This window comes from Cetorhinus maximus, chromosome 11 (genome assembly GCF_964194155.1).
Source record: "Cetorhinus maximus chromosome 11, sCetMax3.hap1.1, whole genome shotgun sequence".
Lineage (NCBI taxonomy): Eukaryota > Metazoa > Chordata > Chondrichthyes > Lamniformes > Cetorhinidae > Cetorhinus > Cetorhinus maximus.
Window position 1 is genome coordinate 8,643,967 of NC_135889.1, and position 20,966 is coordinate 8,664,932.

General features: G+C 40.1%; 1 protein-coding gene across 1 annotated transcript in view; it reads left to right on the top strand.

Moving 5' to 3' along the window:
* The window catches only part of LOC144686374 (double-stranded RNA-specific editase 1-like), a 309,081-nt gene that overhangs the window by 179,487 nt on the left and 108,628 nt on the right, over window positions 1–20,966 (top strand). The window contains exon 4 of the mRNA XM_078551506.1: window positions 9,751–9,792. Coding sequence (XP_078407632.1) covers window positions 9,751–9,792 — 42 coding nt within the window. The remainder of the gene's footprint in view (window positions 1–9,750; window positions 9,793–20,966) is intronic.

The following is a 20,966-nucleotide window of genomic DNA, read 5'->3' on the forward strand; positions in this document are numbered from 1 at the left end:
ATAGGAGAAGATAATCAAAAGATGTCACAGACAAAAGGATTAAAGAGGTGTTGAAGGTGGTGATATTATCTAAGAAAAGTGCTAATTAAGAATGGATGGCAGGATACTCAAGGTACAGCTCTAGTAGGGGTAGGGTGGAAAGACTAACAAAGTTTTAGTTTTAGATTTAAAAATAATGGAAATAGGTGGGAAAAGAAGAATCTATATAAATTATTGAATAAAAAGGGGGAGGGGGAAGAAACGGGGTGGGGATGGGGGTGAGGGGGAGTTTAAGATCTAAAGTTGTTGAATTCAATATTCAGCCCGGAAGGCTGTAAAGTGCCTAGTCGGAAGATGAGGTTCTTTTCACTTTGGTTGCTGTGGAGCCAGCTGGAGGCTTACAGCTGCCTTTTGATCTCACTTTGCCTCTGCTCTGCACACCTGAAAACTGCTGAAGTTATACCCACCACCACTTACTGAATTCAAAATTCAAATTCTCATTGTCTCACCAGCCTCTGAACTAAGCCCCTCTAACAATAAAACCCCTTTCATAGTACCAACTTTGTTAGTAATATAAACATATGGGCTTGGTATCTGCTAGATAGGTGTCGAGTTTTCACCCCACTCCTTGACTGCTCTATTCAAAAAATGCAAATGCACGCTATCTCTCTCACATATCAAAACTAGTACACATCAAAGCACCCAGACTAGCTGTCTTTAATCCAATTAAGACACACTCACAGATTAAACCTCTATTTTAAAAGAAAAATATTTTCCAAAATATTATGTACATTAATAGCTTCATGACACCAGGGTCACATGGAAACCTGAAACATTAAAATGGGGTCACACCGGGAAAATACTTGGGAAGCACTGGTGTAGTCACTGCAGGAAGTGTTTGAAATGTAACAGTTTTAAGTAAAAAGTTAGAGATGTAACAGTTTCCATGTAGAACGGAGACAGGGAAAGGGGTCAGAAAGATGAACATATTAATTAGGAGTAGGCCACTCTGCCCCTCGAGTCTGCTCTGTCATTCAATAATGCCCATTCAATTCAAAATCATGGCTGATCTCATTTTAACCTCAACTTCACATTCCTGCCTACCCCGATAACCTTTCACACCCTTGCTTATCAAGAATCTATCTACTTCTGCCTTAAAGATATTCAAAGACTCTGCCTCAAACACCTTTTGAGGAAGAGAATTCCAAAGTCCCGCAAGCCTCAGAAAAATTTCTCCTCACCTCTGTCTTAAATGGGCGATCCCTTATTTTTAAACAGTGGCCCCAAGCTCTCGATTCTCCCACAAGAAACATCCTCTCCACATCCACTCTGTCGAGACCCCTCAGGACTTTGAAGGTTTCAATCAAGTCGCCTCTTACTCTTCTAAACTCCAGCGGATACAAGCCTAGCCTGTTTAGCTTTTCCTCATAAGACAACCCGCTTATTCCAGGTATTAGTCTAGTAAACCTTCTCTAAACTGCTTCCAATGCATTTACATCTTTCCTTAAATAAGGAGACCAATACTGTTCACAGTACTCGAGATGTGGTCTCACCAATGCCCTGAATAACTGAAGCATAATCTCCCCACTCTTGTATTCAATTCCCTTCACAATAAATGATGACATTCTATTAGCTTTGTTAATTATGTGCTGCACCTGCATGCTAACCTTTTGCAATTCATGCACTCGGACACCCAGATCCCTCTGCATCTCAGAGCTCTGCAATCTCTCACCATTTAGATAATTTTTTTTTGTCCTGCCAAAATGGACAACCTCAGATTTTCCCACATTATACTCCATTTGCCAGATCTTTGCCCATTCACCTAACCTATCAATATCCTTTTGTAGCTTCCTTATGCCCTCTTCACAACTTACTTTCCTACCTATCTTCGTATCATCAGTAAGTTTAGAAACCACGCCTGCCTGTAAGGCCAGTCCTCCCCACTGGAGGATCTCTGTGGATCTGAATTTGAAAACCACTGGTCTGGAGGAGCTGTAAATGGCAACAGACGAACCATTACCAGCACCTGCTGTCCAATAAAAAGGGGCAGTGGTTATGATCTGAAATTGTTGAAGTCACTGCCAAGTCCCGAAGGTTCTGAAGTGGTGGTGTTCCTTGAGCGTCTCTTGAACTTCATTGAACAGTGTTTGAGGCTGAGGTCACAGTGGGATTGGGACAGAGATTTAAAATCGCAAGTGATCCAAAGCTTAGGGTCATACTTGCAGTCTGAACAGAGTTGTGCAGCAAACTGATCACATCTGCATTTGGTTGTCCAAATGTAGAGAGAGACCACATTGTGAGCAGCGAGTACAGTATATTAAATTGAAAGAAGTTCAAGTGAATTGTTGTTTCACCTGGAAGAAGTATTTGGGGACTTGGATGGTGGGAAGAAAGGAGATGAAAGGGCAGATATTGCATCTCCTGCACTTGCATGAGAAGGGTTCTGATGCTGGGGGTGATGGAAGAATCAATCAGGGTTTCACGAATATATGCTGGGAGGGGAGGGTGGGGGAAGCTGTATTTGGTGGTGGAGACAGTTGGGGTAGAAGATGTGGACAAGAGGAACCCGTCATAGCTCTGAGAGGGAGAGGAAGGAGTGAAGGCACAAGTGTGGGAATTGTTTGCGGATGCGCAAGCACTCTGATTCTATAACCATTATATGTTGAAACCTGTTTGAGGTATACTGATCACCACTTGGGCACATATGGTTGTAAAGCATTGGTAGGTTCAGATATTCATGGCATTATATTTTTAGGATTCTCTTATTTAGAAGAAGTTGAGTATTTTTGATTATTAAATACCATATAAATAAAGCTTCAATTTATTTGAAATATTTTGGTATTTTTCACATAGTAGAATGGGTATAATTCTTTCTCTTATTCATTCTTCATGTACAAATAGAATATTCTGTGTGGAGATGGGTCTTCGTGCACAAATAAGATCTTCTGTGTGGGGATGGATGGAGAATCCTATAGAGTTGCCGACCTTTTAAATGCTTTGAACATACTTTGCAGTCTTAATCAGGTGGCCATTGCATATATGACACTCTAGATTAAAGCCATCAATATGGCAGGAATGTACACAATGTATTATCCAGAACCTGTGTCAGTCCAATTGCAGCAGTCTACCCCTGGCTGATCATCTCCACAAGAAGCCAACTTCTCTGACCATTCTCTCCAACAACCAACATCCTCACCCTGGGTATGTAAGGAGTTCAAAGATTCAATTTCTAAAGTCAACTCTGTCTCTCCTTCACACCCCACCCCCCCCACAAAACCCACGCACCCACAACTAGCCTGTAAAAGTTTGCAGCTTCTCCAATGCTTCTTATCATCAAAGCTCACCTAAAGTTTCTTGAGACTCATCCAGGTTCTTTTTCTGACGCTTAAGGGCAGGTGAATCTCTCCTGGGTCTTTTGGAGACAATGTGGCACTTATCTCTAAATCATATCTTAGCATATCTCAAGTACTTTAGCCATGAATGAACATACCTTATTGATTCTCCTCTTGCTTCCTTCTCCGTACATTGCTTAGTACCACCTTCTATTGATCCTCACTCTATTGCTCCTCATCCTAGAAATTAAAGGTAGAGAAGGAGGTTATTTAGCCATCACATATTCCATTGCTAACTTGTACCTGAGCTAGCTATTTTAATCAAATTTTCCTGTATTCTTTTATGTTTTCTGATTCAATTACTTAACCAATTTCTTTGTAAATTATGTTTTGACTTCATAGCTGCTTGTAGAACAAACATCTCATACTCTAATAACCCTTTGTGTGAAAACATTTATTCTAATAATTCATCAACTAATGCAAGCAATCCATTATTATTTGCCCTCCTGAAGCCTTTAATTATCTTCAAAACATTTTTTAGCTTCTCTCTCTTACCCTCCCTTTTCTGAAAAAGGCCACAATTTTTCAAGTCTTTCTAGGTATTTAGGTTGAGCACATGATGAAATATGTAACTGTGCAGGATGGCATTAGTGAGAGAAAAGGAAGGAATTTCCCTCAGTGAGCCAGTTTTGATCAGGCTCACGCTGTAACTACTTGTCCAAGATAAGACAATGAATAAGGGAGGGCTGGTTAGGAACATAAGAGCAGGAGTAGGCCATTCAGCCCTTCGTGCCTGCTCTGTCATTCAATAAGATCATGGCTGATTTGGTTGTGGTTTCAACTCCACTTGCCATCTGCCCTTCCATAATCCTTGACTCCCCTTGTCTATCAAAAATCTAACTAACTTTGCCTTGAATAGATTCAATGACCCAGTCTGCAATGCTTTCTGGGACAGAGAATTCCACAAACTAACAACCCTCGGAGAAAAAATTCTCCCCATCTCCTCCTTAAACAGTGGGCCTCTTATTCTTAAACTGTGTCTCCTCCACAAGTTGAAACATTCTCCTGGTATCTACTCAATCAAATCCCCTCAGGATATCATGTTTCAATAGGATCACCTCTCAATCTTCTAAACTCCAATGGGTACAGGCCCAACCTGCTCAACCCTTCCTCATAAGATAAGCCCCTCACCCCAGAAATGAATTGAGTGAACCTTCTCTGAACTGCTTCGAACATAATTATACCTTTCAGTAAGGAGACCAAAACTATACATAGATGTGGTCTCACCAAAGCCTTGTACAGCTGCAGTAAAACTTCACCACTTTTATATTCCATTCATATAATAAATTCCAACATTGCATTTGCCTTCCAAATCACTTGCTTTACCTGCATACTAACTTCTTTTGATTCATGTACCAGGATATCCAGATCCCCCTGTACCACTAAGTTCTGTAATCTGTCTCCATTTAAATAGTATACTGTTTGTCTATTCTTCCTGCCAAAGTGGACAAATTCACTGCATCCTTGTGAATGAACATTGTTGGTGCGAGTGTAATGTAGGAGCTAAAGTAAGCCATTCAGTCTCTCGAGCCATTCAGTTAAATTATGGCTGAACTTACTGAAATGTCATGAATGTTTAACTCCTGAGCTTTGATTTTGAAAGTTGACTGAGGTCTGCTTGGAGATTGAAGTTTGGGCCCTGTCTGTTTATTAACTACTGTGGAAAAGACTCATTCAAAACTGCAAAGTCACTATTCTGTTACATTGGATGAAAGTATGACTAAGCATTGCTTGATTGGAGGTCAAAACTCTGCCAGCCTTGTCAGACTTTTTTTAAGTGGTCAAATAGAGAAGAGCATAGTGGCAGAATTGGGTTCTTGGGTATTTGGTAATTTTTGAGATATTGAGTGCTAAATTGATATTCAAATATACAATGTCAATGATTTTTTAAAAATACAATTCAGTGACACTCTTGCCCACAAAATAAATGTTCTCCCATGAATTTCAGGCCTATCCTTAAGGTGACAGAAGATGCCAGTTCACCTTTTCCTGCCCTACCACCAGTGACAAAGTGGCATTGGTTGATGGCTGGGAGCAAAGCACCTGAATCCTAGTTTGGGAATGGGTTTTGCCACAAGTATATCCAGAGAGATGAGTTTTAAAAAGTGGAAGCACCGCATTCTATACACGAAATATGAATAGCAAGGCTTTATTTGGAGAAGTTGCTGATTCTAAAAATGAAGTAATAGGATTGATGTTATCAATAGGTGTTGGGACTAGGGGAGTGAACGGGTTTGTGGTGGAGTGGGAGAGAGGTGATTCGGCGAGCAAAACTTAATATAGCATGATCACAATCCAAGATGCAATACTAATATGAATCCAGCATTTAAAAACAATAAATTAAATGTCAAGATTTGCAGATAAAAAATGTTTTGTCAATGCAAAGGGCAGTGTGGAGGCACAGGCAGTTTGGCATTTAGACAACATGGCTTCTGCCCAATGTATGACAGTTTTAAAAATATGCCTTTATTGAATGAGTTGCTGACCTGTGTCCAATTGTACCATTACTTTCCTGTTCTGTGCTCTAGATGACATGCAAGCTGACAGCTCTCTGATTAACAGTGTTTGAAATACAGTACAGTCCAACTTATCACCGAATCTGTAGGCAGCAATTGTACATGCTGCCTAAAGAGGCTCTGTTTTAAAAAAAAAAAGATATAGGCTTCCCAAAGATGAACAATTTTGGATATATTTTAATGGCTCAAACTATTACCAAGGAATTTTGCCCATTTGAGTGATATTTTCTATTATCTTGCGTCCTTCTGAACTTGCAGCGCGCAGATCGTAGTTGGTTTTATATATTTATGGTCCAGTGTGCATAAGCCAGACACGCCTAACAAAGGACTTTGTTTCAGTGTTTAGCACTTTAATGTGTCCTTCACTTCAGTGCACAGGGGTAAAAGACGTAAATTACTCCAATTCTCTGCTCTAACATCTATAACCCTTGGCTTCAGTGCAAATGATAGCTTATGCAGGATGTCTGTCTTAAGAAATATGAGCACTACACTGCAATTTTTTCACAGCACACAATCCAGAAGCTAAAATTCTATGGAGCAATTCTGCATGGTCAAAGGAAAAATAGTTTGGTTCAGCAACATATCATTTGTACAACACTGCAACAGAACCTCCTTTGGAAGTTGTCAGGAAACTACTCAGACCAGTTCAAAAAGTGCACAGGCCAGCACATGATAAAACCTACAGCTGGTTCATGTATTTGAGTTACTCTGTATCATTTGACCATTCATGTAAAATCTTGGACAGAATTGAGCTACTTGGAAATCAGGCTTGGGGGATTTTGTTGTCGAATATTGATGAGATATTCTTTATAAATGAACTATTTATCTTAATTATGCCATATTCATGTATTTTTGGGTTCTTGCCTACATTGGGCCAGATTCTGCCCTGGTGGCGAACAAATTGTGCCATTCATTCATTTCACTTGGTTGCTCGCAGACTTTCTGCGAGATTTTACATTGGAATATTGCTGAAGAGAGACACCGGTTGCCGAAGCTTTTCATCTTGCACTCATCAGGACAAATGCAAGAATGCCAGATTTCAAACGATCACAGCAATTTATACTACAGGAGAAAAGCGGTGCGGATTAGCTGACAAGTCGACTCTGATTGACCAAGGTGTTGCCATGGAGAAAGCAATGGGGAACTATAGGCCCCTCAAGCTTCTGGATAAATTCAAAAAAAGCACAAAGCTTGAACATCCTTTTATTTGCAGAGGAGAGGGTCCCTGGGTATGAATGTATGTTGCTTCTAGCAAGTGTAAATGAGCCATGTTATGAGCTCGACTGATTATCTTAAATTGGTTGATTGGGCAGCACTTGCTAAACAATCACAGAATAGCTTTCAACAGTAGATGTTTTGTTTTGCATTTTGCAAGCACAGTGTCAGCTGTGGCTCAGTCCATAGCACCCTCGCCTTTGAATCAGAGGGTTGTGGGTTCATGTCCCACTCCTGGAAACCAAGAACTGTGATTGTACTCAAAAGAGTTGCAAGCACGGGCTTGTTGAGTGCAGCCTGTATTCTGCCTATTACAAACAATCGAAGGAATGTGCTGTTTGATTTGATCAGCCAGCCACTGGGATGTAGGGACTACATATCTGACATTGCACCAGCACTGAAATTCATACATGATGCTGTTCAACTGTGTGGTAGGCAGAAGGTCTTTTTGAACTGATGGCAGCGTTTTGTTAGTGGAAAATACCACTTGCGTAACCACTGCATAGTAGCAGCATGAAACGGCTTGCTTAACTTGCCTAAATTTTTGAGATACTTTGCCTTTCCAGGGTTGTTTAAGGTAGGCCAAGCACTTTTCAGGTCTGAAAGTGGTGACCATTGGCCCATTTGCGAGTTTGCATGAAACACAGTGAACAGTGATCTGATCTGGCATGTTGAACAAGGGAATGAGTAAGACTGTTCCATCTCAAACGTGAATTTGAATGCAGGATGGAGCGAATTAAGGATTTGGAATGCATTGAAACTTGCTGTAAATTAGGGAGCCAGAATGGCACAGGGCCCTCCACAGAGCACCTGGGACTTGTGTAGAAGACAAGTGATTATATGCAGTCAGATTAAAGAATTGTTAGTAAGCAGTGCAGAGCCTGAACCAGGAAGTGTCAGAATATTTGATTCCATGTCAAAGTGAAGTAAAGGATACAAAAGCAGGATTCGGAGAATTACATCATATTATCTAATATATGCAGCACGGAAACAGGCCATTCAGCCTAACCCTTCCATGCCAGTGTTTATGCTCCACTCGTCTCCTCCCATCCTTCTAATTGCACCTCTATCTAACTTGAGGTCATCCAAAACTCTGCTGCCTGTGCCCTTACTCGCATTTAAATCACATTCACTTATCACCTCTGTGCTCGCTGATCTACATTGGCTCCTGGTCAAGCAATGCCTTGATTTTAAAACTCTCACCCTTGTTTTCTAATTCCTTCATGGCCCTCCCTATCTCTGTAATATCCTCCATCCCCAAAACCCTTCGAGGTATCCGTACTCATCTAATTCTGACCTCTTCGGCATCACCGATTTTAATTGCTCCATCATTGGTGGCCGCATCTTTAATTGCCTAGACCGTAAGCTCTGGAGTTCTTTCACTAAATCTTTCCCTCTCTACCTCTCATTCTTCATTTAAGACATTCTTTGAAACCTACTTCTTTGACCAAGTTTTTGGCCATCTGTCCTAATATTGTCTTATGTGCCTTGATGTTTAATTTAGTCTAATTCTGCCTTATAGCCTCCTGTGAAGCACCTTGGGACATTTTATTACCTTGAAGGTGCTACATAAATATAAATTACTGACATAACTGTCTATTTATTTCTCCCTTGTATGCTTATCTAGCTTCCTCTTAAATGCATTGATATTATTTGCCTCAGCTATTCCCTGTGGAAGTGAGTTCCACATTCTCACCACTCTCTGGGTAAAGAAACTTCTGAATTCCCAATTCGATTTCTAGGTGACCATCTAATAATGGCCTCAGGAGGATGTGAAGACTGTGAAGAGGCAACAGAAAAGATTTACTGACTGGTTCTAAAGATGAAGGATTACAGTTACGTGGATAGACCAGAGAAATTGGATTTTTTGTCTTTAAAGAAGAGAAGGTTCTAGAGGGATTTAAAATCGTGAAGGGTTTAGGTAAAATAAATAAAGAGGAACTGTTTGCGGTGGTGAAGGATCAATAATGAGAGCACACAGATATAAGATGATTGGTGAAAGAACCAGAGACAACGCAAAAGACTTTTTTCATGCAATGAGTGGTTGGAATTTAGAATGCACTGCCAGATATGATGGTGGATACAGATTCATTACTAGCCTTCAAGATGAAATTGGGTAAATGCTTGAACGAGGGAAAAAAAGTGTCAGGGCTATGGGGAAAGAGCAGGGAGTGTGCCTAACTGGATCTTTCAAAAATGTCAGCACAGATTTGATGGACCAAATAGTTTCCTTCTGTGCTGTACTAATCTATGCCTACTTTCATTCTTCTTCACAAATGGAAATGCTCCCTCTGCATCTACTCTATCAAAACCTTTCATAATGAGATCCCTCAGCCTTCTCTTTTCAAGAGAAAAGAAACCCAACCTGCTTATCCATTCCTGATATGTACAACCTTGCAGTTCTAGTATCATCCTTGTAAATAATTTTTTCACATTCTCCAGTGCCTCCATACTCTCAAGTGTGATCTAAGGTTCTGTACAAGTTTAGCATAACTTCTCTATTTTTCAATTCTATCATTCTAGAAATAAACCTTAGCATAATTTCTCTATTTTTCAATTCTATCCTTCTAGAAATAAACCTTAGGGTTGGTTGCCCTTTTTTTATGGCCTTACTAACCTGTGTCACTACTTTGTGTATTTACACTCAGACCCCTTGACTGCACCAGCCCATTTAGATTTTCAGTTTCCAGGTAGTGTGTGACCACCTTATTTATCTTGCCAAAATGTAATACTGCACACTTGTATAATTGGCAAATGAATTTCAATATATACTCCTCTTCTGCAAGGTTATTAATGTTGAGTTGCATTTTGTTGTCATCTTCCTCCGTATTGACCTTATCGAAAGTCATGGAAACCTAGATGTTACAGATATTGTGTTACTTTTGTCTACTCCTTCTGTTAACTCTTCAAAGAAGGCAGTGAGGCTGGTCAAGCAAGACTTTCTCTTTTGAAATCCATGCTGACGATTTGTTATGATATTTTTGGTTTCTCGATGTTTTTTCTATTTTCTCCTTTATAGGGATTCCACTATTTTCCTCCCACCAAAATTAAGCTGACTTCTCTGCAGTTCCGTATGCATGTTCTATCTTCTTTCTTAAATGTAGGTTTAACGTCATCTGCTAGTCCTCTGGCGCTTAAACTTTTTGCCCAGATGAATTATTAAATATGTGTAATAATGTCTCTGCTGTATCTTTCCTAGATTCTTTTAAAATTCCCTAATGCAATCTGCCTGTACCAAAGGTTTTATCCTCTTGAGTTTAATTAGTTCATTTAATATTTCTCTCTCTTTTAAATGTGGTTTATACTATTTCTAACCTCATCTGCCATTTCCCCCGATGCATCTCCTTGGTAAATACTGGAGCAAAGTCATATTTCTGCCATTTTGTTATTGCTGCCTGTAATTTTATCCTGACTCTGAGTGACCCTGTTCCCATTCAAACTTTACATGTGTGCCTGTGGAATTTTTTTTATGTTCCTTGATAATTTAATTTCACAGTTTCACTTTGCCTTTCTAATTGCTTTTTTTGACTTCATTCCCACTCTCTTCATATTCATGTTCATAAATGCTGACCCAGCCAGCGAAGCCCACATCCCTTGAATGAATTTTTAAAAATTGGTTGAGACCTGACTTCATGTCTTGCCAATTCTTCTCCCTTAACAGTTAGTTTAGGTTTTGATTCCTGGCTCCCCTCTCCAAACCTTATACCGTCCTATTACAGAGGTGTGTATGGTAAGTGTGTTGGATGTGATTCAGATGAAAGTTGTTGGAGTTGACTGAAAATTTCAAGAGGATGGGTTCATGTTGCAGTCTGCAAAGTACTGTAGAAATAGTTCTTCATCTGGAGATAGCTGTATTGGTCATGCTGAGAAAAGTGAAATCTGTTAACTGGTAGAAACTCATAATCTAGGCCTTGTGCAACAGCTGGCCTCATCTGGTGATCCCTCCTTGCTCATGCAAGGCCCTGCATTAGATGAGTTCTCCTGTAAACCTCCCATTGTTCCATATTGGGGAAATAACTACTATAGGGGATTGTGATCTTGAGGGAAACAGAACTGTCCCCAGGCTGTGTTGTAGAAACAGTGTGGTTCTCCTGGCTCTTCATTGACCTCTGAGACTGCATGTTTGAATGGTAGGCTGAGACTAGGTATTTGGAGGGACATTCTAATTTCCACTTCCTGCTGGGGATCATGAGACCAGGTCACAATCACAGGGGTTTGGGCTACTCAGCCTTAGTGAGCTGTCCGCTAACTTTTGTAGTGCATAATATCTTAGAAATTACTTCAGTGACGCCTTAAACTAATAATTTTGAGGTACTTAGCCCTTTCCTGTAGATGCTGAAATACGTCTCTATACTTTTTCTCAGAAACTCATAGCCTAACCAGGTAGTTTTGGGATAAAATGAAGTTGACTTGACGACTGGGCTTGAAAATGACAAAAGCAAATGAATTTGGAACAATTATAAGCAAGTTGGGAATATAAGTAATAGGTTTTGGGCTGCAAGAAGTCCAAGTGAAATTGAGGAGGGTGAAGAAATGGATTTGGATGGAAATGGGTGACAAAATTAGGTTTTGCATCTTGAAATAACAAAATCTGAGTCATTTTTACATAATTGCAGTATTATTTCTGAAATTCTGTCTTTGCTCTTCCCAAACTTATTGACTTTAACTTAGATTTAGCTGAAATTTTGAAATGGTAATCAGCAGCATTAATTGTTAAAAGCAATTTTTTGGTTGCAGATTTTCTGTGGATTTGTATAAAGTCACCCCACATCTGACTTGTATTATTTAAGTGCATCTCTGTTAACTATAATCTTAGTTTAAATATCATGATAATTATTTTGTTGATAGTTGTAATTATAATCTTTCTAATTTGAGTGACTACCACAGATCTTGGTGTATAAGATGACCCTATTTTATTAATGCCAAAATGCATGTTTTGGCCTTTACTCGACGTAGAAGTCGACCCCCCTCCCACCCCAATTTTTAGCTAACAAACGCACGTTTAGGGCTACTGTTACATTAGGAATCAGCTGCAATTTTTCAGCTCAGAAATACATATTCGGGATTATTCTTGCCTTATAAGTTGGCGCATGAAATCAAGCAGGCGATACAGGCTGCAGGAATTTAAGATGCGTCTGCACAGAGCTGACTGGGCATGGCAACCGATGAACAGAAATGGGTCCTCTTGCAAAAAAAAAATGAAGCATGAAGCTGGTTTCAAGTTAAAAATTGTAACATTTGCTAACTTGTCAAATAACTCTGCTGCAGCGAAGGAATTTGGTGTTTGTGAAAAACTGGTGCGAGAATGGAAGGAGGAGGAATCCGACTTGAAGAAGATGCCCCAGTCACTGGTGCAATGTTGAGACCATGTCCTCTAAACTCGTCAGAATGGTTTCATCGTCACCAGAAATGCAGCATGTAAATATGCACTTAGTGGGCCAAATCAAACCCTGAGTCCAGCAAAGATTTCGGAGCAATTGTTAATTGGTGTAGCTGCTTTATGGAATGAGACTGTCTAATATTGTGACAGAAGACCAAGATCGCACAGACAAATAAAAGACCTTGATGCTAAAATATCAGTTTCAAACGATTTATCATCAGACGCAGGTAAAATCATGTTATGATTGGGGTTCAGACTATTCTTGTAGAATCATTTTATTAAATAAAACGTGACATATTGAGTTAATTTTAATTACCAGTGTTTGTTTTTTCGCACATTTCAAAATGGCAACCACCCACACCAGTACTGGCGGTTCGTCTTTTCTACTCTGCATAAAAGTTGGTTTTGTTCTGACTATATCATATCATTGAATCCCCCACTAGCAACATCATGGGGGGTTACCATTGACCAGAAACTGAACTGGACTAGCCATATAAATACTGTGGCTACAAGAGCAGGTCAGAGGCTAGGAATAGTGTGATGAGTAACCTCTCTCCTGACTCCCCAAAGCCTGTCCAACATCTACAAGGCACAAGTCAGGAGTGTGATGTAATACCCCCCACTTGCCTGGATGAGTGCAGCTCCCTCAGCACTCAAGAAGTTCGACACCATCCAGGACAAAGCAGCCCGCTTGATTGACACCACATCCACAAACATTCACTCCCTCCACCACTGACATGCAGTAGCAGCAGTGTGTACCATCTACAAGATGCACTGCAGGAATTTACCAAGGCTCCTTTGACAGCACCTTCCCAACCCATGACCACTACCATCTAGAAGGACAAGGGCAGCAGATAGATGGGAACACCGCCACCTAGAAGTTCCCTTTCAAGTCACCCACCATCCTGACTGGGAAATATATCGTCGTTCCTTCACTGTTGCTGGATCAAAACCCTGGAACTTCCTTCCTAACAGCACTGTGAGTGTACCTACAGCACATGGATTGCTGCGGTTCAGGAAGGCAGCTCACCACCGCTTTCTCAAGGGCAACTAGACAGGGGCAATAAATGCTGGCCCAGCCAGCGAAGCCCACACCCCGTGAATGAATTTTTTAAAAAAAACTAGAAATGTTTCGAATTTTTCATATTGGTTGGGTCCCCTGTGGATGAGTGTCTTTTGCTCAAGGTTTCACAACAGCTACTGCTGTGTGAGATGTTCTGAGAACCAGGCCACCCTTGAACAGGGGAAGAGAGGAATACCAGGCATGGGAGTGGGTAACGCAGGGAAAGAGGGAACAATGGAGGCAGGGAAGAGGTCAGCGTCCAGGGCGGAGAGAGGGCAGGGTGGGTTTGGGGTGGGGGGGTGGGATATACAGCCTGGTGCCAAACAGAGATTACTCAAAGTGGCAACAGGCTCTATGTTTCGGCATTCTTAAATGGCATATTGTCCTTGCCTCTGCTCAGCATCCACAATTCTATCCTGAAAACTCGAAGTTTTCGCACAATGATAGAAATTATAGCATAGGTGAAAGTTATTTGTATCTCTGTGCTAGTTTTCATGCTGTTCCAGTAACCCCATTCTCTCGTTGCTTTTAGATTCATCATTATCAAGTATTTATCCCATTTCTTTTAAAATTATGTTCTAGTCTCCATTTCAATTGCCACTTATAATGAAGCATTCACCAATGCTCTTTCCACTTATGGTCTGCTTCATTGTTTCAAGAATTGCAAATGGAGTTGATTACTGTGAAATCAGCGAACAGCTGGAATTCTGTCCTTATATTGGAGGGGAAGGCCGTTATTGAAGCAAATGAAGATAACTGGGCCTAGAGCGCTGCACTAAGCAACTCCTGTAGTGATGTTCTGGGGCTGAGGTGATGGTCCTCCAGCTCACAACCATCTTCCTTTTGTGGCAGATGTGACTTCCAGCACTAGTGTTTTTCCCTGATTGCTGTTGACTTCAATCTTACTAGAGCTCCATGATGCCATACTTGGTCAAAGATGCCTAGATGTCGAGGGCAGTCTCTCACCTTGACTCTGGAATTAAGTATTTTGAATAGCCGATTGTGGAGATGACAAAGGCATGGACGAGCATTTCAGCAACAAATGTCACAGGAGTGAAGTTGGGTGTTTAATGAAGGTAGAATTAAATGGTCTTTGTGATGGGAAGGACAACTCGGGTGGAATAAAACTCAGGTTGTCAACAGTCTGGTACAGTCTAAGACAAAAGTTGTGGAAGGAAAATGTAATTGATGACAGGGATACAGAATACATGCTGGGATCTGAAGGCGATGGCTTTGTTTTTTCCCACTGGAGGATATTGCACTCATCCAAGATTGAACATCAGGCGCACAGTCTAATAGAACCTGTTCCTCACATCATATAATATTACAATTTTGAATGAGATGTTAAACTGAGGCCCCAACTGCCCTCTCGGGTAATGTAAAAGATCCCATGGCATTATTTTGAAGAGGAGGGGCGTTCTCCCCGGTGTCCTGGCCAATATTTATCCCTCAATCAACATCACAAAAACAGACTATTTGATCATTATCTTGCTGTCCATAAATTCCTATAGTACAACAATGACTACACTTCAGAAGTACTTTATTAGCTGTAAAGTGCTTTGGGATGTCTGGTGGTTCTGAAAGGCTCTATAGGTAAGTCTCTTCTTATGGGCAAAAACTATATCAATTAACAAAAACAGAAATACCTGGAAAAACTCAGAAGGTCTGGCAGCATCGGCGGAGAAGAACAAAGTTGACGTTTCGAGTCGTCATGACCCTTCAACAGAACTAAGTAAAAATAGGAGAGGGATGAAATATAAGCTGGTTTAAGGTGGGGGGTATTGGAAAAAAACAAAAGGGAGGGGGAAGAAACGGAAAGGGGGTGGGGATGGAGGAGGGAGTTCAAGATCTAAAGTTGTTGAACTCTATATTCAGTCCGGAAGGCTGTAAAGTGCCTAGTGGGAAGATGAGGTGCTGTTCCTCCAGTTTGCGTTGAGCTTCACTGGAACAATGCAGCAAGCAATATCAATTATATACAACTATATCAATTAAGATGCTTGCAGTTGGCACAGAAACGGAAATGTTCACACTATCAGTGTGTGTTTGATTTTGTAGAAAGCAGGGGAGCTATCCTCGGTGTTCTGGCCAATATTTTTATCCCTCGATCAATATCACAAAAAACAGATTATCACGATGGTCATTATCACATTGCTGTTTGTGGGATCTTGCTGTGCACAAATTAGCTGCTGCATTTCCTGCACTAAAAAAGTGATTACACTCCAAAAGTACGTCATTGGCTGTAAAGCACTTGAGGCATCCGATGGTCATGAAATCGCTATAAGCCTTTCTTTGCTCACATATGCTATAGTTATTTAACTGTTGATTGCAGTTTGTGCACTGCATTCTCAATAATTTTGTCTTTAGTTGTATGCTCCAAAGTGAATGTACAACTTTCCACATTTTCTTGCCTTTGCTCCAAACCATTCCTGAAATTGTGGAAGTAGCTCCCTACTGGCTCATTTGTGTACCCCAGTTGTGTGCAGTCTCCAGAGAACTGGTGAGCAAAAGTGAGGTTAAAGATTGTCTTCCTTCTAGGACAATAAGGGAATGAGATAAAAATTGCTAATTAGCTGGTCTTGTTTTTGCTTGAAGGACAGCCTTTTGTGTGCCTCATATCTCACCTAATTAGCCAGTCACTGCATCAAGTCTACAAAGGCAGTTTGTAACTAACTGCCTTAAGCAACCATAATGCATGATAAGGAGCTGGAGGCAGTTGTTTCCATTTTCTTATCTGAAGAAATCTGTTTGAGCACAAGTTCAAGCTGAGGGCATGAGGATTGTATCTGAAAAGCATTAATTGGGCACTGCATTTAATTAGAAGATTTGGTGTAATTGTTATACACTGCCTTGTGAAAGTATAAATTTTAAACTTTTGTTCCTCATTGGTGACAGATGAAGGATGTAAAGTGTTTTGAAGTTCCAAATTGTGTATTCCTATTACATTGAAGTACTTGCATATTGCATTATAAAAACATAAGAAATAGGACTAGGCTGTTCTTTGACCTCAACTCCACTTTACCTCCCTAATCCCAAATCCCTTGGTGTTCGAAAATCTTATTGATCTCCGTCGTGAATATACCCATCAACTGAGCATGCACAACCTACTAGGTGAATTCCTTCCCTGACAAAAAATCTGTCAATGCAAGTCTCCTTTCCTCCACAGTGCTCTGCCAATACTCCCTTTAAAAGATTCTGTTGTCTCTGCTTCAGCTACTCTGGCAGATTTTCATGTTTTGACAATGCACTACGTGAATGTCTCCTCTTTCCTTATTCCCTTAGAAACAGTATTAAATTGACTGCCTGTCCAAGCCCCCACCAGAGAAAATAAGATTTTCCCTTTCACATTAACAAAGGAGGTTGCAATTTCATGCTGGGCTTTCATCCTCAGCAATTTACGATAACATGCTAATGACCGGGTGTGTTAAATTTGCAGTTTTTCTGTGTTCCATGGTGAGCGACTCTGGGTTGGCTGCTTTGCCTGTGCGAATTTCACCCCCATTTGCTTTAGAACTGCAGTAGCTCGGAGAGTAGTAAATTAAAGCGGCTTAAAAACAATTGAGCAGTGCAAAAGTAGGAAAGTTCAAACTTTATAAAATACGATTGTTACAGTTTGGATCCTGCACTCGACTCTTCTTTCTTAATAGGTGCAAAGCACTCTTAAAATATTACGTTTCTATCCTTGCTTCCCAAGAAGTTTCACAATAACTGGATCTTGCTGTTTTATGGAGCAAGGAAGGAGAGTTTGAAAAATGGATATTTGAGTGCTGCTTCCGTTGTTGCCACCTCTGGTAGGTAACGTGACCCAGCAAAAAGGTCTTTTTACTCACTACACATTTGCTTGGGTAAGCTTAAAATAGATGGCCAACATTTGTTTGTGCAAAGCTGTCTCACAGTAATACCGGTGTACTTTTACTGAAGAATACCGTTCAGACTTGGCCGCTATGTCTAATAGTACCCTTTAGATCTATCATGATGGTTTAGACTTCTGCCTTTCCCTTTACCTGCCCGCTCCTATACCAGACCTTCTTTTCTCCTAAACATAAGTGCAGCTGAGTTCACTTTGGCATTGGGGAACAGCATGGACTGATGTTTTTTGACGCTAATGTGTACAAACATCACATGCGTCACTAAAGGTGTCACCACCTTGAGGATTCCCCAACACGCTGAATTCCATCTGCCTCAACTCCAGTATGTGAGGAAGTTGTTAGGTGAATTTACACAGATGAGCTAGATATAGAAGGTGGAATCATTATTTTTTTGGCCATGGTTGGGTAGGATTTGAAGACTCAGCATATTCCCATTTATGGCCTGGAGTATTAGTCAGTGAGAATTCTTCATAATAATTTGCAGATTTGCTTAATCCCAATGTCCAAAGATCACCACCTGGTGTAGATTTCAAGCAGCCCCTGATATTGCACAGTTTGAATTCAGCATCTCATTGCTTCATCAAGCATTACCTCATCAGCTTAGTTTTTGTTTGTTTTCACCATAGCCTTAGCGGAGCCATTGACATCACCTTGCTTTTCCTCTGGCTTTCTTAAAGCCTCCCTCAGTCCACATCTTAATGTTATACGCTCATCCGATTTTCTTCTTCCTCTTCTGTTTTTACCCTCAATTTCTCCTTCTGTTGTTGACGGGACGAGGTTGCTGGGTCTTCGTTTCCAACGCCTGTTCTTGGCTATCTTTCTCTGCCTAACTGTGCTTGATGACCCTTTTGATTCCTGAAGTTCCACTGCTGATCTAACCCACTAATATATCTTTCTGTCCATCCAGCTGATTCTGAGGATCCTCCACCTTACCCACATTTCAAAAGCTGTTATTCTGCTCTCACTCTCTTTCTTCAGAGTCCAACTCCATAGAGTGCAACACTCCATACTAGATTTTTTTCAGCTTCATGCTGAAGCTTTTGGGCTTCCAGATGCCACTTAAGTCACTGCCTGCTCACACCTCTTGCCATAGCTAATGTAACCTGGATTTCATCCTTGGACGTTTGGTGTTCATCATCGAGCCAAGGTACTTGGATCAACCTAGATGCGTTGTCAAATAGGCTAGTGTAATCGAATGTGGAAGCAGGGTAGTGGTCTCTTTGCTGCATCCATTGAAGAAAAAAAGAAAACTCATTTGTACAAGTTGGTCTCTCAAGCATGGTATTAAATGTTTTCCTGATCCCAGCTTATGTTGCTGAGCAGCTTGGAGATGCTACAATATTATGACAGTCACTGCTCTGTCCTTGCAGTTTCCTGTTTTCTTCTGCATCCTTATAGCAGTGAGTTACATGGCTCTTCATGATGTTAACTTCAACTTCGAACTTCTGTGGTGAAAAGAAAGACTTGCATTTATAAGTATAATAATAGTTTATTTTTTCATATCAACCATTTTTGATCTTTCCAAATGAGGCATTAATAAATTAACATTGCACTACAGACAGCATTGCTGTATACGTGTGCATTTTAATTTATATCGCTTTCTTGTGTGTTTCAATTCATGTCACTTATATTGACACTGTAGCAATGATTATTCTTTCATATTTCATAAATATGACGTCCAGTTGCATCAAACTTTTGTCGTTTCAATTTTCATTTAAACAACATACATTATGTATGTTATAAGATTTGTTTAAATTTGCTGTGGAAATGAACTGGCAGTTCTCAGAACATGTCACCTCACACTCCAGAAACCAATCAAAGACTGAGCCGCATGGTTGGCAGAGGGATTGAGCATGAAAGAAGTTGCCATGCAGCCAAAGTGTAAAATCAGGCTAAAAACCCTTGTAGAGAAGGTGCCGTCGGGATGAGACCATCAATGGGAGAAGTCGCTCTGGGAGCAGATCGGTCCTAGTCGGATTGATCCAGTCGGCCTGCAGTCAACCTGGTCTGCCTAACTAGGTGGTAATTGTATGTTTTAAATCATTCTGTCATGTTTTCAAGTTTAGGTTTTTGGTATTACAGCTGTTGGACATGTGGTGAAATCATGTCAATTGTGATCCTCAATCTCTTGGACGTTGCATGGTTAAGAATATTTCACTTATCATACTGGCCGTAACTCAAGCTCACTTGTGAACAGTTAAATCTGCTGAGCTGTGGGGTAGAAATCATATTCACTTTTCCTCCTCATGCATGTCCTATAAAGCTGATTTCTTGAGCAGATAGACTAAATTTTAATTGTGATTTACTGTTTTATTTCACTACCTAGGTTATTAATTTCATATTTATATTCTTGCCACAATGGTTCTGAAAATTAGCCTCCAGTTGGCTATATTTTTCTGAATTAGTATTGCACAATATAAACGACATGACTAAAGCAGGTAAGATGGCTGCAAGCCTATAAGAGAAAAGAATTCTACTGTTATTATTTTTTCCTCTAAATGACCACATTCTTTATTTAGCAATTTGCACTAGCAGCATAATTTCCACTCCAGAGTGAATGTGAAACTACTGATTTGATGAAAACAAGTGCAGCCTTGTGTCAAAATGACGAACAAATGAGTTGCAGGTCCCAGTTCACATATTACTGGTGCCAGAAATAGGTACAAAAGATCATGCTCACAGGCAGCTGAATGCTCATAGCTAGATCATTTGTAATTGACATGCAGATGGTTTAAATGCTGGACCTCAACTGTTCATCTCTAGTTTGCAGGTTCATCATTATCGCTATAAATAAGTCGCAGGAAAGGCAAAATATGCCATTGTTAATGAGGTACTATTGCAGTTGATGCTGTGGATTCAAAGCAGAATTTTCCATAAGTTTTGGAGAACATTGAAAATAAGAACTTTTTTGTACTTTGCTGAGCAAGTGCAAATCCACAGTGCAAGAGCTAACTCTCTCTCTCTCTCATTGTAGTCAAGTAATATTTACATTCTAAGTAGGTTTGAATGTTTTAAAGAATCAGTTGATTTAATCTTGATGAATATCTGATTCATTTATGCTTGAATAGTTCTGAGGGGAGATAAATGGACAATTATTGGCTTGCTAGTTTTAATAGTGCTTGCTTAAAAAAAAATGGTGCACTTTATCATCATAAGTGACTGGGTAAACACTTAGTGATCTAACCAGAGTATCTACATTGTTACAATAAAATGTTTAACAAACTCAAAAGCTTTATTTATTTCAATGGGATTCAGAACTGAAAATTCAAGTATGAATCCCCTGCCCCTAAGCTTGGAGCTGATTTTCAAAATTGAGATTAATAGATTGTTGTTAGATAAAAGTACCAAGGATAATGGAACCAAGACAGGTAAATGAAATTGTCATGCAGATCAGCCATGTTTTGATTGAATGGCTAAACAGGTTCAAGGAGTTGAATTGTCTATCCCTGTTCCTATGTACATAATGTTTGTTTTTCCTACACCATTTATTTAATCTTATGTTGTCTCTGAGTGTGATTGCTAATTGATGTTATAGTATAAACAATTTTGTGTTGT